The following is a 24,539-nucleotide window of genomic DNA, read 5'->3' on the forward strand; positions in this document are numbered from 1 at the left end:
GGGAAAGTGAACATTAAAAAAAATTACCTAACATCTGTTGCTGAAGTCTAGGGAGAGGGCATTAAATCCCTTATGAAACACCTGTTTGGCCACATGAAAACTGATGTCCTTAACAGAACTCATATCAGTCTGCACATCTTACATTGGCAATTAGAGTAAGGAATGAGCCTGGGCCGTGACTGCAATTGTTGATCTAATTAAGTTGGATAAACTAATTTCAACAGGAAGGCAGAGGGTAATTCATCCAGAGCAACTATACCACTAAACTTACTGAAAACCCCATAGATGAAGAAGAAACTGGCTGCCTAGTGTGGTGGCCTGTGCCTGGCCTGGGTCAGCACCTGAGACAGAGCCCCATCTGGGCTTGTTTCCATCTGGTTTGGAATAGAGGTGCATGCAGTAGGGGAGAAGGTGCCCATCAAGGTGACAGGAGGGCGGACAGGTCCAGGGCTCCCATCAGGAAACCTCACTCTTCCGTGACCCTAGCAACCGTCATCTGCTTAGCCATCTGCTTCACTAACCCTCCTTCAGGCCTCAGTCTGGTGTTCTAGAGAATGGCTCTAGTAACGGCTGTCTTCTCCACTTGGGAGGGACAATTTTCCTTTAAAAAATTTAATACCCTTTAATGTCTTGGGAGTAGGTGTTCATCAGATTCACATTTGCTCAAATCAGAAGTATCACTTGGAATGACAGTTGAGGCCTAGAGGGAAAGGCTGGAGTTGAACACAGTCCACTGGAGATTCCAAATCTCGAAGTCAGAAGGTGGGGCAAAAGAGACAAGCTTCAGTTCTGAGAGCCAGTCTTGCTCCCAGTGAACCCTTCTCAATCCAAGTCCCTTTTCAGAGCCCAGCATTTCTTAGATCTTAACATATACAAAAGACAAATCAGAACATGCAAGCTGTTCTCAAAAACACCCACATGAAAATAAAGACTGCTTGGGATTTTGCCTGTATGGTCTTTATCAACAATGAAGAAACCGGCTTCCACTGAAGGACTTCAATTTAGATAAATTTTTAAAAAACTTGTATCAAAGTCATCAAGGAGTGTCATCTGGTGTCCAGGAATTTTCTTTTTAGCTTCAGTTTTCCTTCTTTTAGAAGGCTGAAATGGGCCAGGTGTAGTGGCTCATGCCTGTAATCCCAACACTTTGAGAGGCCAAGGCAGGCAGATCACCTGAGGTTGGGAGTTCAAGACCAGTCTGGCCAACATGGTGAAACCTGTCTCTATTAAAAATACAAAAATTAGCTGGACGTGGTAGCAAGTACCCGTAATCCCAGCTACTTGGGAGGCTGAGGCATGAGAATCACCTGAACCCCAGAGGCAGGGGTTGCAGTGAGCTGAGATCATGCCGTTGCACTCCAGCCTGGGCGACAGAGCAAAACTCCATCTCAAAAAAATTAAACAAAATAAAAATAAAAGGCTGAAATGCATATTCATGTCTCAAGTTATAGACCAATGCAAGGCTGTTTTTCTAGCTGCTGAAAACACTTCTGGAAACTTGTTATACCGGTTTTAACTCCCCAGAGCATGCAACAAGGAAAAGGCAAGCCCTCGGCTGGTTATTGAGAAACTTCCTAGGTGCCCTGGATGAAGAAGATTGTCAGCTTGACCATGAGTACTTCTTGTGAAGGTCTGACAGCCAGCACCTCCGCAGGAGTGTGCACTGAGAAAAGAGCTCAGTGCTAAAGTAAGACATCAGAAATTATTTATCTGGATAGCTGTCTCCTGAAAGCAATACTTTTATTTCCTACATTTAAAACAACTTCTTTCAATTGAAGGGAAAAAAATTTCCTCCAAGTTGAAGAGAAAAATTAAATCATGTAAGTCTAATTCTGCATCTTGAGAAGCCCAGAGAGGTTCCATGACCTACTCAAGGTCACACAACCAGCCTAAACAAGCACTCTTTCCCTGCCCTACACCCTGCTGCCTCTGTGAGCAATAAACACTTACATGTGGGTCAAACAACAGCTCAGTTATATTTATGGAACTCACTTTATCAAAGAACTCTACCATAGGTTTCTTTCCGCCAGAACTTAATGATCCCACTTCCCACACATCCAAATAGTCCTGTTCTAAGTGTGCCTTTCTACATATTGGACCTACCCGTAATTTCCTTCTCAAGACCCTGCCAGACATTTTCCAGACACTAAGGAGAAGCAAGGCATAAATGAGCTTGAGAACGCTGACTGAATATAAACTTGACTCGACGCAAAACAATGCCCTGTAAAGACTTTGTCCACCATATGTAAACACCTAAAGGATTCAGAAATGTGCTTGTAGTCAATATTTAAAATCTAATCTCTTTTTATCTCCCAAGATGTTCCCTTTATGCCCTACTTGTGGATAAAAATAGATATTCAAACATGGCACATCTACACTAATGAGGCAATATGCCTGGTACACTTGAAGGATGATGCCCATCACTTGTGTTTATTGAGTGCCAGGCACCGTGCTGGGCAGGGATGTTCTGCTACGTATCACAGTGGTGTGGCTTCCAGCTGACTGTGGCCCATGAAATATTAGGAAGGCTTGGTTCCTTGGCCCCTGCCTGTCTCTATGATGAGCTAATAAATGCAATCAATAGGTAATTAAAAACAATCCTGATGTGTTTCAGAGAGTAAGATCTTAGAGAACAGTCGGGAAGACATTACTTAGCTGCCCCCTAGTGTTCTGGAAGGATTCATAAACTGCTGACAGGTGGAAGAATGCCAAGGAAAGAGTGTTGGGTTCTAGTCTAGGCCAGGGGGTTCCCACAGCATGACCCGCAGGCCAAATCCAGCTTGCTGTCTGCTTTTATATGGCCTCAAGCTAAAAATGATCTTTACAGTTTGAAATGGTTGGTGGAGGAAAAAATCAAAAGCAAAATATTTCATGACACAGAGAAGTCATACAAAATTCAATTTCACGGTCCATAAATGAAGTCTGATTAGAATAAAGCCACATCCATTTGCTGATGTATTGCCCATGGCTGCTTCCTAGCTATAGTGGCAGGGCTGAATAGTTGCCGAGGTGACCATAGAGCCTGCAAGACCAAATACATTTTCTATTTGGCCCCTTATAAAAAGGTTTGCAGACCTCTGTTCTAGATCAAGGACCACAACCATTTGCTGTAGAACCCAGGGAATGTTCCATGGTCTCCACTCCACTGTCTCCATCTTCAAGATCCCAGATCTTCTATAAAGGGATATAGACTGGGATAAAGTTTATAAACGACTTGAGATCCTCCACCAGAATAAAGATGTTGTGTAATTCATGGAGAATGCAATTATACTGTCAAATTATTAACCATGTGATTGTCATATTAATAATAAAAATAATAATTATATCATCCTAGATGATATTTAAACCTTCTCAGGAAAGCAAGTGGAAACTTTTGTTTCCAGGAGCCTGAAGTTCCCTCTCCTTTAATCATCTACTCCCAGTTTTACACTTGCTTGGCAACAGGAAAATTGTGAGAATCGATGTGCAGGAATATAACATAAAGTATAAAATTGTTCATTAGTCAAGGTATGTTGGATCCACAGTTGACAATTTACCACGTCAATAGAGAGAAAAACAAAGCTGAGAGGAGTCACAGATTTTGATTTTTTTAAAAATCAAAATGTTGTTTTCTGTACTGTCTGGGGAGGGGAAATATCAGAGTTTGGGCTATTGTGATGATGCTTTTTCTATTTATGAGAAACTTCAAGGGAAGACAGGAATTGAGATTTCAACTAATCTGACTAGAAGTTGCAATTTAGGAAATAATAGCAAAAATGAACGCTTCACCTAACCTGAGGGCCCTCTTGCATACAGAAGCCATGACCCTGGCTCAACCAATACCATCCCCCTCCTCCTTCCTCTGCATGAAAAGACATTGTTTTACAAATATAAATAACAGATGTGCATACCACCCCCCACATACACACACACACAGACACACACACACAGACACACACACACACACACACACAGACACTCTCTCTCACACTCCTAGGACAATCAGAAAAAGAAAGGGAAGTAGGAAAAACAAGATGTAACATGTTGGTGATGCTTAAACCTCATCAAACTAGACTCACTTCGGGGACTAAAGGTAAAAATATACCTTCTTTGCCTAATATTAAATATATGGGGACATCTACATATATATGTGAGCTGGTGAAGGGAAGCAAAAACCTATTTATAACCATTATCTGTTACAGTCTCTGAAGTTAAGGAGGAACAGCAAATCCTAAAAAGTATCTAAAATTTAGAAACTATCAGAAGCTATTTCTCAATGTACAGGCCTTCTGTCTAAAAGCTGCTGATTTCAGAAGCACTTTATTACTAATTTCCTTTTAACAACTCATGATTGGAATCCTGGTAACTCCCCTTTGGACTTGGATTTAGGCTCAAAATCTACATGTTAGCTGTCTTTACCAGCAACTCTTACACCATGGAAAACAATTTCTAAACTTCTGTGAGCTTTATTTACATTCTAACAAACAAACTCAGCCCTGGGAAATGGCTGTTAAAATACTACAGCACTTATTTTTATGTAGCAAATCTTTCTGGCTCTATCAGGAACAAGAGGAATCAGACCTTCACCTTGAAAGAGCGTCCAGCTGTTTTCATGGCAGGCTGGATGGGTCCACCAGCCCTGGAAGTCTACATGCCATTCCTACCCTTTCTGCCAGAGTTCTGTAGCTTCAAATAGAAAGGAAGACAGCTAAGGGTTTGTGCTGGGCCAATTTATGGTAATACTAAAGATAAGAACAGGAAATATTATCATGGGAGAAACTCACATTGGGTTTAAAGTTATACTGAGTTACGGAAAGCATTAAAGGGATCTGATTTACATTCCCTTTCTTCCCTTTAGGATCTAGTAGAGCAACCTGCCTTGATGTATAAACGATTAACTTTAGCCTGTGGCAGTCTAGGAGCCTCCTTACCTGGAAAGTGACCCTTTGGCTCTCTTAAGAATTGAATCAGGATAGCCCTGGCTTCCTGGAGTTCCTCCAAAGGGGACCACTGGGCACCCTTGGCACCAAGTCTTCAGGCAGCACTGGGGAGTGGAGGACTAAAGCCAGAAGCCAACATTGTGCAGCAGCTTCCTGCAACTGAAACTAAGGCCCTCGAGGAGCAGGATGGTGAAGGCTGCTGGTAAAGACAGCATCTGCTTCCCTTCCCAAATAACTGACTTCAGGGTTTCTTTTCCAGCCACCTCTCCAGTGGCTCTAGCTCATAAAACTCACTTATCCAAGGAAAGAACACTCCATAAACTCTCTCCCCAGGGTACTTACCCAGTAGAGCACATCTGTCCAGCCCTCCATGGTGATGCACTGAAACACAGTGAGCATAGCAAAGGCAAAGTTATCAAAGTTGGTGATGCCTCCGTTCGGGCCGACCCAGCCACTCCTACATTCCGTGCCATTGGCAGTACACTGGCGTCCATTCCCTGAGAACGCACATGGAGCTGGGTCCTCTTCAGCTACGATGTCTGCAAACACAGCAAACAGGCTGCACCACTCAGGACAGAAACATCAGGAAATCCAAGCCAGGGAAGGTGAGCATCCTCGCCAGAGCCTGGGACACCCTACCGCCCCATCTGCGATGCCTCAGGATTCTGCTTGTCCTTCAACATTCCCTTCAGATGCTCCCTCCTTAGTGGAATCTGCCATTTCCTCTTGTCAGAATCCATGGCTCTTTTCCTCTGCACCTGTGCTTACAGCACCCTCCTTAGGCTTAGACAGCACAATGCCGTTGGTTTGCCTCATGTTTTTACTTTGGAGGTCTCTCATCTTGTTTGCCAGGACACATTACACAGGAAATCGGGGTGGAAAGGGAGACTGAATTCTCATCTATTCTGAACATAGCTCATACTGAGAACTGGCTCAGTAAATGTGCTGGTATATTGGGCATTTTTTTTCCTATTTTGTTTTAGATTTTCCCCAAACCATGAAAGTTGCTTTGGGGAAAACCAAAAATTTTTTTAATTAAGTTAGCTACAATTCCCATTACTCACCTGAGTCAGCAAAAAAACATGTTTTGTGCATTTTTCCAATAAAAAGTTCCAATCCTATAATAGCATAGATTATGATTACAAATAATACCAAAAGGGCTATGTGAAGGAGGGGAACCATGGCTTTTATAATGGAGTTCAGGACAACTTGTAAACCTAGGAAAGACAAAAAAAAAAAAAAAAAAAAAAGTTTGTGAGCCAGGAAGGCACTCCAATGACTGATATATATAATTCCTACTCATGCCTCCTTTATTTAGAACACATAGTAATAAAATTCAAAGAGGTATTTCAAAGCTTTTCATTAATATTAAGCCTGGATATGAGATAGACTGAAAAGGAACCTTCAAGATCATCTAGTCCAATTCCCTCACTAGACAGAGGGAAAAACTGATGCCTAGGGAGGGGACTGCCCACTGTCGAAGTTCATCATTCATTTATGCATTTCTTCATTCATCTGACAAAATCTCTTAAACATCTAACATGTGGAAATCATAAGGTTTGGTGCTTTGGAGCAATATGAAGATGGTTTATGTAAAATTATATTCTAGGAGACACAGAATTACACACAAATAACTCTACCCTGGGGTAGCACACAGATGCTATATGAATATCCAACAGTTAAAATTAATAGGTGTTGGGAGCTGAAAAGGCCAAAGGGATTGTGACCAACTCAGCATTCCACTGGAGGCTGTATGATCAAACAGCAAACTGTTTATCATGAATGCCATCATGAATGCAGGATGTGGGCAAACTCACAACTGCACCTACGACCAGGTTTGCTGAGGGCAATCACTCCCTGGTGCTGTGCTCATTGAGGTTATCTACTGGGATATCTAGAGCCTATTGTTAGAAGAATGCAGTCTTGTAAGCCTGCTGTAAATCAAGCAGCTTACCGACAACCACTCCCCACTCTCCCTATCTCCTTTACCCAATAAAATGCAAAAGGCTCTAAAGCTCAGGGCTCTTGTTCACTAGAAGCAAGGAGCCCCGTGACCCTTTCTTCCAAATATATGCTTTTGTCTCTGTCTTTGTCTTTATTCCCACGTTCATCATCCTTTGTTCAGACCCCCAAGGTCCATGCAGGTAACAAATAGGGATGAACAAGGTGAAGAAAGGGCCCTGAGGCAGCTTCCCTCTGGGCACACCCCAAAGGCCAGGTAGGGTGGATTTCCAGAGGTGGGCATGGCAGACTGGCGACTTCAGGGAAGAACAGAGTACCAAAAGCACAGAGGAGAGTAAGTAGCACAGTGTGGGCTTGATTGGTGGTTATATAGTGGAAAAGAAAATCAGGAAAGAGAAGAAGATTGCAGCCAGGGTTGTGGGTTTTGAATCCGGATTATGGAGCCAGACTAGACCACTGGCAAAAGGCAGCTGCTTTAGAAAGACCAACAGGACAGCAGCAGGCCAGACACACAGAGAGGTAGTTCAAGAGTGCTGGAGTAGCGAGGGTGAAGATCAGGATGAGACCAGAACTCAGCAACTGAGTCAGAATGAGAGGAAGGTACCTATGGAGCACACCAGTTATTCGAGCCAGGGTCTTGAGGCAAAATCCCAGTGCCCCCAACAAAACTACGCATTTCAAAGGGAGATTCTCCATGAATGAGGGAGGTGGGAGGGGCAGGGGGAGGGTTGAGAGTGATTTGAGCCTTGTTAAGTTTGATGCTGGTATAACATTAAGGTAGACGTGTCCTGAAGCTGAAATGTGGTCTTGAGAGACAGGCACTTGAGAAATGATTTCTGGCCTTGTGAGGTGGCTCACGCCTGTAATCCCAGCAATTTGGGAGGCCGAGGTGGGTGGATCACTTGAGGTCAGGAGTTCGAGACAAGCCTGGCCAACATGATGAAACCCCATCTCTACCAAAAATACAAAAATTAGTTGGGTGTGGTAGTGTGCGCCTGTAATCCCAGCTACTCGGGAGGTTGAGGTCAGAGAATCGCTTGAACCTGGGAGGCGGAGGTTGCAACTCCAGTCTAGGGGACAGAGCAAGACTTCGTCTCCAAAAAAAAAAAAAAAGAAAAAAAAGAAAAAAAAAAAGGGAGAGAGAGAGAAAAAAAAATGATTATTTCCTACATTTAAAACTTTTGCTGCCATGGAGGTCTTAGCAAGGCAGGGTCTTGCTGAGTCTGAAATCCTCAGACTCAGAGACATTACTTTCAATGGCAAAAACCACAATTACTTTCACACCAACCTAATACAAGCTACCCATGGAGTTACACTCAGTGCCACAGTGTGGGTAAGGCTACCCACCAAGCGAGAGAAAAAGAGGTCATGAAAAGAAGGATGGGGGCAGCACTCAGGATTAGGATTGGGTCTGCAGGACCAAGAGAATGAGGGAGAATGGGCAGGAACCCAGAACCTGCCCTGGAGACGAGGCCTCCTGACCCTGCTCTGGTGTCCCCCATCTTCTCCATGGCCCCATGACCTCAGCACGACTGTGATGCTCACTCTTTTCCTTCTTACCTTCTCCTTCCCTGTCCTTCCCTGTTGTCTCTCTACCTTCAAACTTTCCCTCTTCTGCTATCACCTCACTTTCCCAATACATATTCAGGAAAGAAAGAATGCAAGAAGCTGAGATGCTTACATCAGAAACCAGAATACAGCAAGCAAAGAGAAGACTTAGCAATAATGACAAACCTTTACCGTGATAAGCAGCACAGGAGGAGGCAGAGGAGAGGATGGTGAGGGAAAAGCAGTAAGAGGATTTCAGACTCAGCACGACCCTGACTTGCTATGACATCTATTACAACTAAAACCGTGAGTGCTACACCTTTGGATATGTAAATGTCCACATGGTTTTTTCAAAATGATCAATTAGGATGATTTTCAATATTTTTTTCCTCCTACAAGGAACACATGGAAGGGAAAAGACAACACCCGTTCCAATCCCCATGGCCAGGTTTCTATTGTTGTTTTGGTTTTCTTGAGATACCAGTGGGCCATGCAAAATCAACCCCCAGCCGTTAGCTCTTCTAAATTCCATGGCAGTAAGCTTTGTGAACATTTTTTACATTTAGAGTAATTACTGTATTTCAGATTGGTCACATTTTAGGAGATGATAAAGTTGTATCTGACTGTGAACATGTATACTTTATTGCATTCAGCTCCTTTGTACATACTCAACATGTATGGTAGATCTCAGTGGATCTCAAGGGACTCTAGTCAAGGAGGCAGAAGTGGGAAGAACACCGGGTCAGGAATGTGGAGATCGTGAGTCTGGTTCTGTCTGGCTACTCACTAGCTGTGAGAAGTTACACAAGTCACTACCTCCAACAGACCTCAGTTTCCTTGTCTAAAAGATGCAGGTAGACGAGATGATCTTTAGGATTCTTTTCCACTTTGATAGTCTTGAACTTTGATAAATGTTTCCCTGTCCAACACAGAAGGACAGAGAAAGAGAAGGGAAGAAGTTAAACAGTGAGCACCACAGTAGTGCTGAGGTTGCTGGGCCGTGGAGAGAATGGGGGACGTCAACACAGGGGTCAGGAGGCCTGGTCTCCAGGGCAGGTTCTGGGTTCCCGCCCATTCTCCCTCAGTCTCTTAATGTGGGTGGTTAAGAACTCCACAAATGCCTGATTCACCACCTTGTGAAATAAATTTATGTTTCACTGAATGAATACATATTTCCATACACACATGCACACAAAATTATGTCTTACAGAACAGTCTGGATTCTCTTTAGCAGGGACTAAACAATTCCAAGATAAGTGTAAACAGTCAGACATTCCTGGACATTTTTAACAACTTCGGGTACTAGAGAAGTAATCAGCAGGCCACGGCTGCCAACCACCAGCATTAGAAACAGCACATCCAACAACCTCTGATCCCTTCTTTCAAACGCCTGTTTAAGTTTGATGAGAGACTGGGATGTTCCCTACCCAGATGGTTAAAAATATAAGCTCAAAAGTCCTCATACAAGACTCAGACTCACATTTTTCCCCGCTGACCTGTGGGAGAGTTAAATGCAAATCTCCCTATCAAATTTCAAACAGTGATGTCTGTTGGGGAAAGGAAGAAATACAGTTTAAAACGAATTCTCAAGAATATCTAGGAGCACTGCACTAGTTGATTAGTAAAAATCTCATTAGCCAAGGAAGCAAACACAACGCTATGTGAGTTCTTGGATTCTTCACTGGCTAGAGGCTCGCACGCACACACGCGCACAGCCGCCGCCCGCAAAGTCTGCATGCAACACATACCATAGACAGGCTGTCCTGTTATTTGCTCTTTGGGGGAAAAAGCTGTCGTGGTTACTTTGAAATTAGATTAAGCTATAACAACTAAATCTGGAAGAACATGTTTGCTCACTGAACTTCTCATTTAATCGTGTTACACTTAACAGAGCCAGTCATTTCCAAGGTATTTCTGTTTTTCCCAATTGATTCCACACAGTTCTGTGGTTTTGACTTGTGCTGATCTTTTTCAATGAAAATAAATGAACCATCTGGAAAACAAGTACACATAAAACACTACTTCCTACATTTTAAAATGTTAAATTTGGAAATTTTTTTTTCCAGAGGATTTTTGGTGCATTCTAAGTGCCAACAAATTTAATAAAAATTTCATGAAGAACTTCTGGAGAGGCAAAAAATGTGATCTGTGTTCTTCTGATGGCTTTATGAGTTGTGAAAAACAGGCGCACCCTGCAATCCCGTATTCCTGCTCAGAGGCACCAGCCCTCAGAAAGGTGTTAGGACTTCTACCCATGGAAGTGCCCAACACAGGAGTCCTGTCAGAGGCAGAGCCCAGTGAGGCAACCCCAAACGCCGTATGGAAGGATAAGAGGCTGCAGCTGTTGGCCAGGGCACAGACAGGGCATCTGTTCCAACTCAGGTATGATTTAACCTGGCTTGCAGGCCTGGAGCCAGAAGCACACTGGGGCCTGGCACCGAGTGGTATGGTAGGGCCTAGTGGCTAAAACTCTCTCTCTCACTCACTGAGAGCCTCTGTGCTCCAGACATCCATTAGGGGCTCTCCCTCCATTACCTCATTCTGTTCTCACAACAGCCTTCAAGGCACGTGCTCCTGTGCCCTGTATCCAGGTGAGACAGCTGAAGCGTTCATCCCTTCCCCCAGAGCTGGGTAGCACAGTTCCTGATAGTAGAGGAGCTAATCAAGAGTTTCCAGGAGTCCATCCCTCTGGTGCTCCCCACTTGGGGAAAAAAAAAAAAAAAAAGGCAGGCAGCCGAGTCCTCCAACACCCTCATCCACAAACACACTACTTTCAGAGGGGCAAGCCTGGGAGTGGAGGAGTGGACAGCAGCATGTTGCCAGAGAGGAAAAATAGACCGGAATTAAAGGCCTGAACCCAAGGTCTCACCCCAATGCCTTGTCTTTCTGCAAGAGAAGATTCTCTCGTCCACAAAATCAGAATGACAATAACTGCCACCTGTCCCCCTCTCGGGGCTGTCAGAGGGATCCAACGTGACAGTGCAAGCCAGAGTGTCCTGTCAACTGTGAAGGAGGCCACAGTCGTCCGCTGACCCCTGGCTAGCACAGAGCAACTCACCTCGAAGCACCAGTCAATGATTCTGAGACCCACCTGGAAGGAAAAACCAGCACACTCCTGACTCTAGGAAACAATAAGTGCTTACTGGGCACTCCTGACACTAGTCGAAGTGGTCGCAACACTCGAAAGGCACGGAGGGCTTTGACATCAAAGCCTCCAGATTTGCCGCTAGAGTGGTTCCCGCCTTCTGTTTCTTTGGTTAATTGTTCCAAAATTACACTAAACAATCTGAAAGAAGAGAAAGAGAAAGAAATGTTAGAGTCTGTCACCCCAGGGAAGCGAAACAGGATGATAATCGTAGTTATTTCTGAACAAGGGCTAATTCTGTACGGCTGCCACTTAAATCAAAGGAAGACAAAGACGAGAACTGGGCTGTGGAATTGGAATACAGATGACTCCAACTCCAGAATGACTGGGACAGGGATTAACCTCATCTGTTTTTATCGCAATGGAGCAGCAGAGAGCAAGTCTGTTCCCAAAGAAGAGGGGACTCCCTGGGAACACAATGATGACAAGTGGAACTGCTGCAAACTGAAATGACCACAGTCATATTGGTGGCTACCATTCATGAGCACACGCTATGTGCTGAGCACTGCACATACATTGTCGCATTAATTCTCACAAAATGTTACGCAGTAGGAATTATGAACACACATGAGAAAAACTCGATAGGAATAAGTAGCTTGTCCAAGGTCACACAACCAGCAGCAACACATGTAAAGGTAGGCCTGTGGACCCCACTAGAACGAAGGTTCTGTAACAGCAAGGAGTTTTAGTCTGCTCTGCTCATTTGTGCATGTGGTCTATTCTAGTCTAGTGCCTATTACAGTATCTGACACATAGGAAGTACTCCAAAAATATCTGATGAATCAATCAATGCATGACTTCAAAGTCTCACATCTTAATACGTCATACGTAGTCAATGTAGTCACTAACACACACACCCCAACCTTCACCTTCATAGGGATATTTGGAGGATGTAAATCACAGATACTAAGGAGCTGTGCAAAGGCTAAAGGCAGTTATCTAAGGTAAGGTATTAATATCATCATTCTCTCTTTTGAAATGTGAATAATATTGTACCTGGCAGCCACAATAAATTTTGTCCTAGTCTTAAAAGGTTCGGATAAAGCTATTTTCAGGCAATCTGCTCATTTAACAGTTACTTTTCCTCTTTTAAATAAATATTCTTTGGAATTATTGCTCGTTTTTCAAAGTAAGTATAAAATTTGCCCATTTCAAACAGCATCAACTCTGGCCAATCAGATTGTGGGAATGACTGACCCAGCAACAAAGAAAAGGTCTCCAGAGTTTAATGAGCAGACAAAGCAGAAACTGCCCCCACTGGCATGCCTCTGGACTGCCAAGACACTAAGTCCATAAAACATAGGGTGGTCTGATTGCAGCCCTGACTGGGTATAGTTGTGTAGTTCTGAGGCATTTATAGATCAATCCTTTGTTTTAGTAACAGTATAGCAATTAGCAACAAACCCAGCCAGGAGGGAAAACAAGCCTGGTCTCCACCTCTACAAAGCTTCAGATAGTGAGCTCTCCCTAGTTATGACTGAGGAAACAGATCAGATTTATGACAGGCTTCTCTCTCTTCAGCATAGTTTTTAAAAAATTACTGTAAATCCCTGCAGCAAGGCTAAAGTGAAAAGTCTCTCCTCCAAAACAAATTCATAGCTTCAGAAAAACAAAGAAAAAGAAAGAAAGAAAACCTCAAACTCTTCTGAAAAGTGCAAGCCACAGGAATTTTCATCCCAAAGGGTTAGCAAAGTAATTTATGCAGTTAGTGACTGAAGACTGCTTTCAAGTATCCGTGTTTTGCAACATATACTTCACGGTCCCTTTATTCCTTGTTCTTCAGCAATGTCCTTGAAAACACATGAAAAATTTCTCTCTCTTATTACCAAAGAGCCCAAGTCAGAGAGAGAAGCAGGCTGTGTTCCCAGGCAGTGCAGGGCTGCAAGGGGCCAGGGCTGGTTTCCATTCCTAAGAGTTATGAGATATTAGGGAAGTCCCTCTCCTTCTCTGGGCCTCAGTTCTCCTCTCTGTAAAATGACAAAACTGGATTTAACGACTCAGAGAATGACGTTTCCACTCTACTATTCCGTGATTCTGTTCCTCACTATCACGCCTCTCAAAAAATAGTACCATGGGCCTGAAGAGATAAGGACAGGATGAGAAAGGAGTAACTGACTCTAGATTGTTACTAAAAGTTTACCCCAGGGTGGGAGAAAAAAGACAAGAAGCTGTCTGAACTGACTAAAGTCAGAAGCACCAGAATGAGGAGTCACGTTCTTAAAAAAGCTTCAGCGACAGAGCCTGAATGCTTGAAATATATCTTTATTGAAAATTTAGAGGCATGGGACAAAAGCTGGCTTAGATCAAACTTTTCTCTAAAGGAATAACTTCAGCTCTGGCAGACACACTGAGTCCTCCTGTGCTCACATTAACAGTTGACATTTTAGAAATATCAATTACTTTCTTAACGTCTTGGTTATTGGGAATCTTGACAAAAGCAATAGGTCACTGCTGACTTGGAATGGAAAATCCATTGGATTGAGATACAGACTGCAGTTGGAAACTTTAGTGAGTAGGAATTTGATTCAAATGAAGACATCATAATTCTTCTTTTTCTTTTTTAAAACTTTTGTTCCGCTCTTTGACTCCAATTTCGTGCATATTTTAGATAAAAAAAAATCTGATGTTCTGAAGTTTTCTAAGAGTCCAGTTCTGCTTCAGTTTCCTAGATTTTTTTTTTTTTTGCTTTTAAATCACTTTATATTGCAGTTTAATTTATCTATAATAAAACACACTCATTTAAAGTGTATGATGAGTTTTGAAAAATGCATAAGCCTAAGTAACAAACACCATGATCAAGATAGAGAAGATTTCAACATTTCAAATGATTCACTTGTGCCCCCTACACAGCCTCATGCAGAGCTTCCCTCGAAGCTCAGCCTTGAGTATCCAGTGATTGGCTGTTTATTGCTAGAGTTTTGTTTTGTTTTTTTTTCTAGAACCCATATAAATGGAATCACATAGTATGTTCTCCTGGCTCATCTTCTTTTGCTCAGCATAATGTTTTTGACATTCATCTGCGTTGTTTTATCAGCAGTTCATTTCTTTTCGTTGTTCTGTAATATCCCATTATATGAATACACCACAATGAGTTTATCCATTCACCCGTTGAGGGATATATGGGTTGTTTCCAGTTTTTCTCTATTATGAATAAAGTTTTTTTGTGGACATGTGTTTTCATTTTTCTTGGATAAATACCTAAGAGTAGAACTGGTAATATGGTCATATGGTAAGTCTATGTTTAACACTGTAAGAAATGGGCACATTTTTTCCAAAGTAATTATACCATTTTCCATTTCTACAAGTGGTGTATGAGAGTTCCAGTTGTTCCATATTTTGGTTAAGACTTGGTATTTTCAGTCTTTTTACATTTAGTAATACTAGTGGGTATGCAGTACTGTTACTGTAGTTTTAATTTGCATTTCTCTAATTACTAACAATGTTGAGCATCTTTTCAGATGTTTGTTGACGATCCATGTACCTTCTTTTGTGAAGATCTGTTCACATCTTTTACCTACTTGCTTATTGGGTTGTCTTCTTACTATCGGGTTGTAAGAGTTCTTTATATATTCTGAATACAAGTGTTCTGTCAGATGTATGTATTGTGAATATTTTCCCAATCTGCACCTTGCTTTTTCGTTGTCTTCACACTGTCTTTTGAAGAAAAGTTTTAAATTTTGATAAAGTCAACATTTTCAATTACTCTTTCATGACTGGAGCTTTTTGTATCCTGAGAAATCTCTGCCTACACTGAGGTCATAAAGATTTTATCCAATATTTTCTACTAGAAATGTCATGGTTTTACACTGCTCAAAGAAATCAGAGATGACACAAACAAATGGAAAAACATACCATGTTCACAAATAGGAAGACTCAGTATCAGTTAGTCATACTGCCCAAAACAACTTACAGATTCAATGCTACTCCTATCAAACTACCAATTGACATTATTCACATAACTAGAAAAAAACGATTTTAAAATTCATATGGAACAAAAAAGGAGCCTGGTTGGCCAAGGCAATCCTAAACAAAACAACAAAGTTAGAAGGGTCACATTACCCAACTTCAAATTATACTACAGGGCTACAGTAACCAGAACAACATAGTGCTCATACGAAAACAGACACATAGCCCCACAGAACATAGTAGAGAGCCCAGAAATAAGGTCACACACCTACAACCATCTGATCTTCGACAAAGGTGACAAAAAAAAAGCAATGGGGAAAGGACTCCCCATTCAATAAACCATGCTGGGATAACTGCAAAGCCATATGCACAAGATTGAAACTGGACCTCTTTCTTATATATACAAAAATCAGCTCAGATGGATTAAAGACTTAAATGTAAGACCCAAAACCATAAAAAACCCTGGAAGACAACCTAGGCAATACCATTCCGGACATAGGAATGGGCAAGGATTTCATGATGAAGATGCCAAAAGCAATCACAACAAAAGCAAAACCTGACATATGGGGCCTAATTAAACTTAAGAGCTTCTGCACAACAAAAGAAACAGGGTAAAGAGACAACCTACAGAATAAGAAAAAAAAATTGGCAAATTATGCATCTGACAAAGGTCTAATATCCCAACATCTATAAGGAACTCAAACAACTTCACAAGAAAAAAGAAAACTCCCATTAAAAAGCAAAGGACACAAAGAGATACTATTCAAAAGACATACATGTGGTCAAGAAGTATATGAAAAAAAGTTCCGTATTACTGATCGCCAGATAAGTGCAAATCAAAACCACAATGAGATACCATTTCATACCAGTTAAAATGGCTACTCTTAAAAAGTCAGAAAATAACAGATGCTGGCGAGGTTGCAGAGGAAAAGGAATGCTTATACACTGTTGGTGGGAGTGTAAATTAGTTCAACCATTGTGGAAAGCAGTGTGGCAATTCCTCAAAGAGCTAACAACAGAACTACCATTTGACCCAGAAATCCCATTACTTGGTATACACCCAGAGAAAAATAAACCATTCTACCATAAAGATACATGCATGTGAATGTTCATTGTGGCACTATTCACAATAGCAAAGGCATGGAATCAACCTACATGCTCATCAATACAGACTGGATAAGGAAAATGTGAACAACTACACCAAGGAACACTATGCAGTCATAAAAAAGAACAAGATCATTTCTTTTGTGGGCACATGGATGGAGCTGGAAGCCATTATCCTTAGCAAACTACTGCTGGAACAAAAAAACAAATACCACATGTTCTCACTTACAAGTGGGAGCTAAATGATGAGAGCACATGGACACAAAGGCCGTTATCCTTTCTTTGTGATAATGATTTTAATAAGGATTTGCCTAGGTTTAAATCTAGCAACTTGCCATTTGTTTTCTATTTGTCCTGTCCTTTGTTCCTTTTCTCTTCTTCCCTGCCTGTTTTGGATTGAGGGTTTTTAAAAATTCCATTTAATCTCTACTATAGGCTTATTAGATATACCTGGGATTTTTTTATTTTTTATTTTTTTTAGTGGCTTCTCTAAGGCAAGTGTCAATAAATATTTTCTATAAAGTGCCAAATAGTAAATATTTTAGAATCTGCAGGCCATAGGGTTTGTCACAACTACCCAACTTTGCCATTATAACACCAAATAGCCATAGACATGACTGAATGTGGCTGAATTACAATGAAACTTTTTTGCCAGAGCAGGCAGTCAATAAAATACTTTGTCAATGGTTGGGGGAAAAAGGGCTCAAACTAGATTTGGTCTACAGGTTGTAGTTCGCCAATCCATATTCTAGGGTTTACAATATACATCTTGAAGGTATTACAGTCTATCTTCAGATAACATTTAATCATTCCAACTACTGTATAAGTATATGACAAGCCCATATGGCTATTTCCCTGTTCCTGTCCTTCATGCTACCATTGTCATGTACTTTATTTCTATAGAAGATATAGGCACAACAATACATTGTTATTATTTTTGCTTTAAATAATTACCTTTAAAGAAATTTTAAATGAGGGGAAAATGTCTGTATATGTACCCACATATTTACCCTTTCTGGCACTCTTCATTCTTTCTGTGTAGATCCACTTTTCTACCTCGTGTCATTTTCCTTCAGCCCTGAGGAATTGTCTTTAACATTGACTGAGGTACAGGTCTATTAGTCATTAATTCTGAAACTCTGGAATGTCTGAAAAAGTTTTTATTTTGACTCCAACTCTGAAAGACATTTTACTGAGTGAGAATCCTAGGTTGACATTTTCCCCCAGTACTTTAAAGATGTCTCTCTATTGTCTTGGCTTGCATAGCTGTTGACAAACAGTCTGAGATTTTTTTCTCTGTTTTAAGGTTTTCTCCTTATCTTTGGTTTTTAACAATTTGATTACAATTTTGATGTGCCTTGATGTGGCTTTCTTCATGTTTATTTTGCTCAGGGTTTGCTGAGCTTCTTGTGAGTTTAGTTTTTCATCACATTTGGAAAATCTGGAGCCGTTTCTTCAAATATTTTTTTCTGTCTCTTCTTTCTCTCCTCTCCTTCTGAGACCCGAAATATACACGTTAGACCACTTGATATTCCCCCACAGGTCACAGAGGTGGTATTCATTTTCTTCTCAATCATTATTCTTCATGTTATTGCTATATGTTCATATTCCCTGAAATTTTTTCCGTTTACAGTGTCTAAGCTGAGGTTAAGCTAATCCAGAGAATTTTTCGTTTTGGATATATTTTTCATCTCTTAAAGTTCCATTTTTTTTAATATTGTCCCATCTTTCCTTACTATAATCATGTATCCCTTTAAGTCCATAAATACATGTATAATAGTAGTTTTTACAGTTTTGTGAAGTCCTTCTCTCATTCCATCACCTCTGTTATTTCAGGATCTGTTTCTACTGATGGAGTTTCCTCCTGGTTATGGGTTACATTCCTTCATATGTTCCGTGTCTGGATTTTGTTGTCTTCCTTTAAACAATGTTGAGTTGTCTTCTGGCAGGCAGTTCAGTTAGCATATCAGTTTGCTTTTCTTTTTTTCTGAAACAGAGTCTCACCCTGTCACCCAGGTTGGAGTGCAGTGGCACAATTTTGGCTCACTGCAACCTCTGCCTCCCAGGTTTAAGCAATTCTCCTTCCTCAGCCTCCCATGTAGCTGGGATTACAGGCACACACCACCACACCCAGATAATTTTTGTATTTTTAGTAGAGATGTGGTTTCACCATGCTGGTCACGGCTGGTCTTGAACTCTCGAACTCAGGTGATCCACCCACCTCGGCCTCCCAAGGTGTTGGGATTACAGGCATGAGCCACCATGCCCAACCTAGTTTGCTTCTTTTTAGACTTCTTTTCAAACATTGTAAGCAAGGGTTTCAGGTAGTCTCTGTACTCTAGAGCAGCGATTGGCAAACTTTTTCTGTAAAGGGCCAGATAGTAAATATTTAAATATCTTAGGTTTTGTGGACCTAAACTACTCAAACTGAACTATGTAAACAAATGAGCGTGGCCACGTTACAATAAAACTTTATTTATAAAAATAGGTGGCAGGCTAGATGGGCTAGGAGTTGGCCCATTGGCCACAGTTTGCCAGCCCCTGCTCTAGAACCAGTTTAGCACTACTACTAATGGCCCTGTGGGGTCTCTACCGACAGTCCAGGGTGTTCAATGAGGTCTTTCCACCCTAATTAGTCAGAATTTGAACGCCTTCCAGTCCTTTGTGAGCCCTGGTTATTATTCATTTTACAGCTCCCTGATCTTTCTCTTTTCCCTAGTAGTGGTCTTTCCTGGCCTCATGGACTCACAACTCCGTGTAGGTGTAGCTTAGCCCTCAGCCAAAACTAAAGAGGACTCTAAGGAATATTTATGAAGCTCTTTCTCTAAATAGCTCCCTCCCTTCCCATATTCTGCCTCCCCAAACTCTCCTCTCTGTCTCCTTAACTCAATAAGACCACCATGCTCCACTTGGTTCCCTGTCCTTGTGCTGTGCTGTAGTGTGAAAAATGTCTCCAGGCAGAAATCTGAGGTGATCATAGCATGGTCATGAAAGAAATGGGGCTAAGCATCTCCATTCCCAGCTGAACAAAAAGTCCAGTGGCAGAAGAGGCACAGCCAGATTATCCCAGAACCAACATACCTGCAAGGCTCCTACCTGCCATTCCTTGACAGAGTCCACCAAATACAGGAAAGTATGGCACATATCTGCCACCTGTTCATTTTGGTGCACTTCTTTTGCAATGATGCCTTAAATGCCAATGTGCTGTGGGGGGTTTTGCAAAAGCTAACTTGTTTCCCACAAGTCTAACTGTCCCACCGGGCAATCAGGATCTCATATTAACTTCCTAGGTTGAAAGGACCTAGGAAGGCCCACAACCAATTCCACTCTCCCAATACCCAGCAGAATTCGTCTCCAATGAAAAGACAGAAGATTCATGATAAAAGGATAATCCACAAGAAAAATCACCTTGCTCAACCGCAAAAGGCAGTTCACTGAAGTCATGAAGATGAAAACAGAGAGGCTATTTAAAAACTTCTCTTTACAGAAACATAATTTTAGGAGCAACTCACTTTACAGCTAGCATAACTAAGACTGGGAAAAAGGATATATCTTATCTTCCTACATGGGTATTTTGGTCCAAAGACCCAGCATTCCTGTAACGTGGATTAATTTTTCTCTTCCTGGCAGCATTTCCAGGTGTGGAAGGACTAAAATAACCCAGGCCACTATTTTTTATTTTAACATTCTCCTTTAACTAAAACTACTGATGTCTTCTTCCTGCAACAGGATTTTGGTGGAACACCTGCTTCTCTGCATTTTCTAGCTCATTTCATTTTATGCCAGATACATGACATTATCCAGACACTTGTTTCGTTATTTAAAATGGAATTGTAGTATGCCAGAGTTTCTCCCACAAGTCAGCAAAAAAAAAAAAAGAAGAAAGAAAATTAATAGCTTTGCTCAAGGGATGTTAAATAGCAGAGTACCTCACTGCTATGAAGGTTTTATTACTTTTTACTTTTTTTAACTTAACATTGGCACTAAGTATTAAAAGCTCTACTCACTTGACTCTAATCACCAACAGGATTGGTCTATTTCTGGAGATCCAAGACCCTGTTAGGTAAAGCCTCTCACATTAGGAGCTTACACTCCCATCTATAACATGTTACTAAAAAGGGGAGTAACAACGAGAGAATTTCAAACTAGTCTCTGCCCAGAGATTGACAGCAGCATCATCAGCCTTAAAAGAACTCCTGAGAGGTTCTGGTGCAACAGCTGGCATAAAAGAGCAACAACATTCCCTAAAAAGACTGTTTTGTTACCGTCCCCCCAACCTCCACCTCCCATTATCTGTTTTCCAAATCAACATTTCCCCAAAGTAAAAGGGACTTACCCTACTATTACTATAACAAAATCCAGTAAATTCCATCCATTCCTAACATAAGCATTAGGATGTAGCAATAATCCATACGCTATAATCTTCAAAAATGTCTCGACTGTAAAAATAATCAGGAAGGCATATTCTACTTTTCCTGTGAAGAAAAACAAAGAAACATACCAAAAAAGTAGGGGCAGGGGAGGAAGAGGAGACAGAAAAAGGAAGAGAGATTAGAATCAACATCTTAGACATATAAGCATTTTCCTCCAAGCAAAGTTTTATTATGAGAAATGGAACAATTATACTGCCCCTGGGCCAGGAAGGCATTTACATTCTAACACTGAATTTCTCATAAGCAACTACGTTTGCAACACTTTTCGTTCCAGGCTGCATGACTGCATTTTGCCACCTGCCCCAGTGCGTGTGTGATGAGTCTGCTTAGGACATAACGGGCATGTTTGTTATTTGCACGCATTTGCAAAACGCAGCATGCTCTCCTCCTGAGGTTGCCAAATCAGGCCCAGAAAAGCACAAGGGCACAACAAAGATTCCAATGGTGGCTTTGAATAGAAGAAATTCATCCTCCAGAAGAAATGAAGATGCATCTGTTTTGACCCTCTCTTCTTCTTGGGTTTATGTCTGAGTTCGAAGTCAGAGTCAGTTTTGTCACTGAGTAGCAAGGTGACCCTGAGCAAGTCCTTCTCCTCCTCTGGGCATAAGTTTCTGCATCCGCACAATAAGGGAAGTGAATTCACGATGGCAAACACCCTGACTACTTATTGGCATGCTGCCTCTCCTGGCTGAACTTGTGACAGGTCACCATGCCCTTTCCCAGGAAACCTAGGCAGAGCGTCTGACCTTTTCTCTTGTATCCGCCCCAGCGGCCATGCCCATCTGACTGCCACAGACCTCACAGGTGCTTCTCATGGGCTAAATGACTCTTGGAACCTTTCCAGGTCCAACCCATGCAACTCCATGAGCTGTGGAAAATATATCAATCAGCAAATCTAAAAACTTTATGACTCTTTCCCCTCTTTTATAAATGTTTTCTTTATGCAGCTTCAGTTTCAACAGAAACATGGACCGACAGAGATGTGGGTAATTAACTTTGCAAGAGGCATTCCCCGGTATGAAGCTATTTAAATAACAAAGTATCATCAGCAACTGTAACTTTTCAATATGAACTATAGAGTCCTACACTACTATGAGTGGGACCTGAAAAGTTACCAATACCTTAGAGAAATGGAGGTCATGAAATTCACTCATTAAAATGCCTAGTGCAAGAGGTCAAAATAAATTAGGCTCAGGAAACACTGACATGAACACCACTTCTAAATGACAGGCACCATACCAGGAGCCAGAAAAATGTCCCCACCATGGTACCTGTCATTTATTCTGTTGGTGTGGGGGGAGGTGTGAGGAGAGGGAAGTTTTGAATGTAGACACAGAGAATTTCTCAAGAGTCACAAAAGTAGTAACTGACTAGGGCGATTCTAGATCTTCAGCCCTCCGATCAGGCCACCCCCTCCTTTTCACAACTGATTCCAGGGGGGAAAAAAGCACTTTGCTGTGTTACATGTTATCACTATTACAGACTTATTTTTATGCAATGGGCAAATGTGTATTTTTAAAGAAATTTTACATTTCTGGAGAGAACACTTTTTATTCAGAAACATTTTTAAAAACACGAATTTTAGGATGATTCCAATAAGCCTGACCCTTTGAGGAACTGTCACCTGTTAAATGTTTGCTTGCAGTATCCCCAGCACCCTTGTGCATTTACATGGGAGCCTCGCCTGTGCCGCCCCTGGGCTCTGGCTGTCTGCTGCCAGAATGGCTGCCCCTCTGTCACTGGCCGTGCCAGGCGGAACTTCCCTTTGTCGTGCCACAGGTATCCTCCCTCTTGACCACCAAGGGGACCATGCAGCCATGGTCATGCATCCCAGCCTTTGCCCCCATTCTCCACTCTTCACTGGTCATATAACAGGGCTTCCTCTCAAGGACAGGGCTGTTGTGATTCCTGTCATTTCTTTTTTTTTTTTTTTTTTTTTTTTTTGAGATGGAGTCTTGCTCTGTCGCCCAGGCTGGAGTGCAGTGGCCGGATCTCAGCTCACTGCAAGCTCCGCCTCCCGGGTTCACGCCATTCTCCTGCCTCAGCCTCCCGAGTAGCTGGGACTACAGGCGCCCGCCACCTCGCCCGGCTAGTTTTTTTGTATTTTTTAGTAGAGACGGGGTTTCACTGTGTTAGCCAGGATGGTCTTGATCTCTTGACCTCGTGATCCGCCCGTCTCGGCCTCCCAAAGTGCTGGGATTACAGGCTTGAGCCACCGCGCCCAGCCCGACTCCTGTCATTTCTAAACACTTGCCTCCAGAGCTCCCTGTGCTCCTCAGAACACCATTACAACAGTCTAGTGAACGAGTTGTGTGTGTGGTTTTTTTTGTTTTTTGTTTCTTGTTTTTTTTTTTTTTTTTTTTTTGAGAGTTAGCCAGCATCAGTGTGTTTATAATTTAATTTAGAAAGCCTAGCTCATCTCCAACCTCTATACTCATGACCCCTCTAGACTTTCAGACCAGTCCTGTTCTCAGCCAGGCTCATCCCATGCCCCCACGCCTTCTTCCCCATGCCCTTCATATAGCTACATGAGATGCTAGGCTCAGAGCTACAAGGATGCCCTTCCTTGCTTACTGTCCAGATTCCCCATTGCCCTGTTCCCTGCCATATCCCCCAGGGGAGTGCTCAGTCGGGAGGCATGCGAGGCGTGGCTGTTGGAGGAATGATCGCACACTCATGCCACTGGTATTCTGAGGAGCAGGGACCAGCGTTGCCACTGGATAGAGCGAAAGATACAGGAAGGCCTCAATGAAGCCATAACATTAACTCTGAAAACTCAAAGAAAAAGGAACTCTGTTACTTTAACCAGAGGCAAAAATCCCTGAAAATACCAACCCACTGTGCTCACATCAGACCCTGACCACCAAATGCAGATTGTCAATATGTTTGAGACTTAAGAGTTCTAAGGGAACCAGAGAAGCTAAAAACAGCACACTGATTTTACAATTCATCCCTTTTTATTCTTGCTGCTTTATTTACTAGGCCAGACAGAAAAAAAAAAAGCTTTTGCTGCCATCAATATTCATAGCAGTTACATCCCTACGTCAAGACAGCACACTATACTTCAGAGCAGAAAAACAAAGCAGAGAACAGACAGTACACCTCCCAAACACAGCTTGTTTTACCTCTTAGACTTTTATTTAGAAGTAATTTTGCCACAATAACACAAGAGCCATTAGTATAAATGAATCGTTAAACGTTCTTTTTCCTTCTCCTTTGCCCTCTCCCTGCTTTTTAAATAATTTGGTTTCTCTTTCCAAAATCCTTAGTGAATTATTTGATGGGATTCTTTATAAGAAATACAAACTTCCTTTAATACAATTCTTTATTACAGAGATTCTACCATGATGCCAACTGAACAATCGCAGCCTGGAGAGCAGGCAGACAAGTTTATCTAGAAGCCAGTGTCATCCTGGTCCTCAATCCTGCCACTAAAAAGGAATCCTATGAAACAGGTGTACCTCCACATTCAACAAACGAAGTATTATTTTTAAATCTTGCAAAACGTCGTTCAGGAGAAGT

General features: G+C 41.9%; 1 protein-coding gene across 2 annotated transcripts in view; it reads right to left on the reverse strand.

The window, feature by feature from the left end:
• The window catches only part of CACNA1D (calcium voltage-gated channel subunit alpha1 D), a 334,500-nt gene that overhangs the window by 149,432 nt on the left and 160,529 nt on the right, over positions 1 to 24,539 (reverse strand). The window contains exons 4-7 of one of the 2 annotated variants that reach the window (XM_017851883.1): positions 20,921 to 21,059; positions 11,573 to 11,715; positions 5,984 to 6,136; positions 5,262 to 5,458 (exon numbers count right to left, since the gene is read on the reverse strand). In XM_017851883.1, the coding sequence (XP_017707372.1) occupies positions 5,262 to 5,458; positions 5,984 to 6,101 (315 nt within the window). In that variant the 5' untranslated portion in view covers positions 6,102 to 6,136; positions 11,573 to 11,715; positions 20,921 to 21,059. Of the gene's footprint in view, positions 1 to 5,261; positions 5,459 to 5,983; positions 6,137 to 11,572; positions 11,716 to 20,920; positions 21,060 to 24,539 lie in introns of those variants that run through there. The other variant, XM_017851882.1, reaches the window with a different exon arrangement.

The sequence above is a fragment of the Rhinopithecus bieti genome, unplaced genomic scaffold, assembly GCF_001698545.2.
Source record: "Rhinopithecus bieti isolate Rb0 unplaced genomic scaffold, ASM169854v2 scaffold_33647, whole genome shotgun sequence".
NCBI lineage: Eukaryota > Metazoa > Chordata > Mammalia > Primates > Cercopithecidae > Rhinopithecus > Rhinopithecus bieti.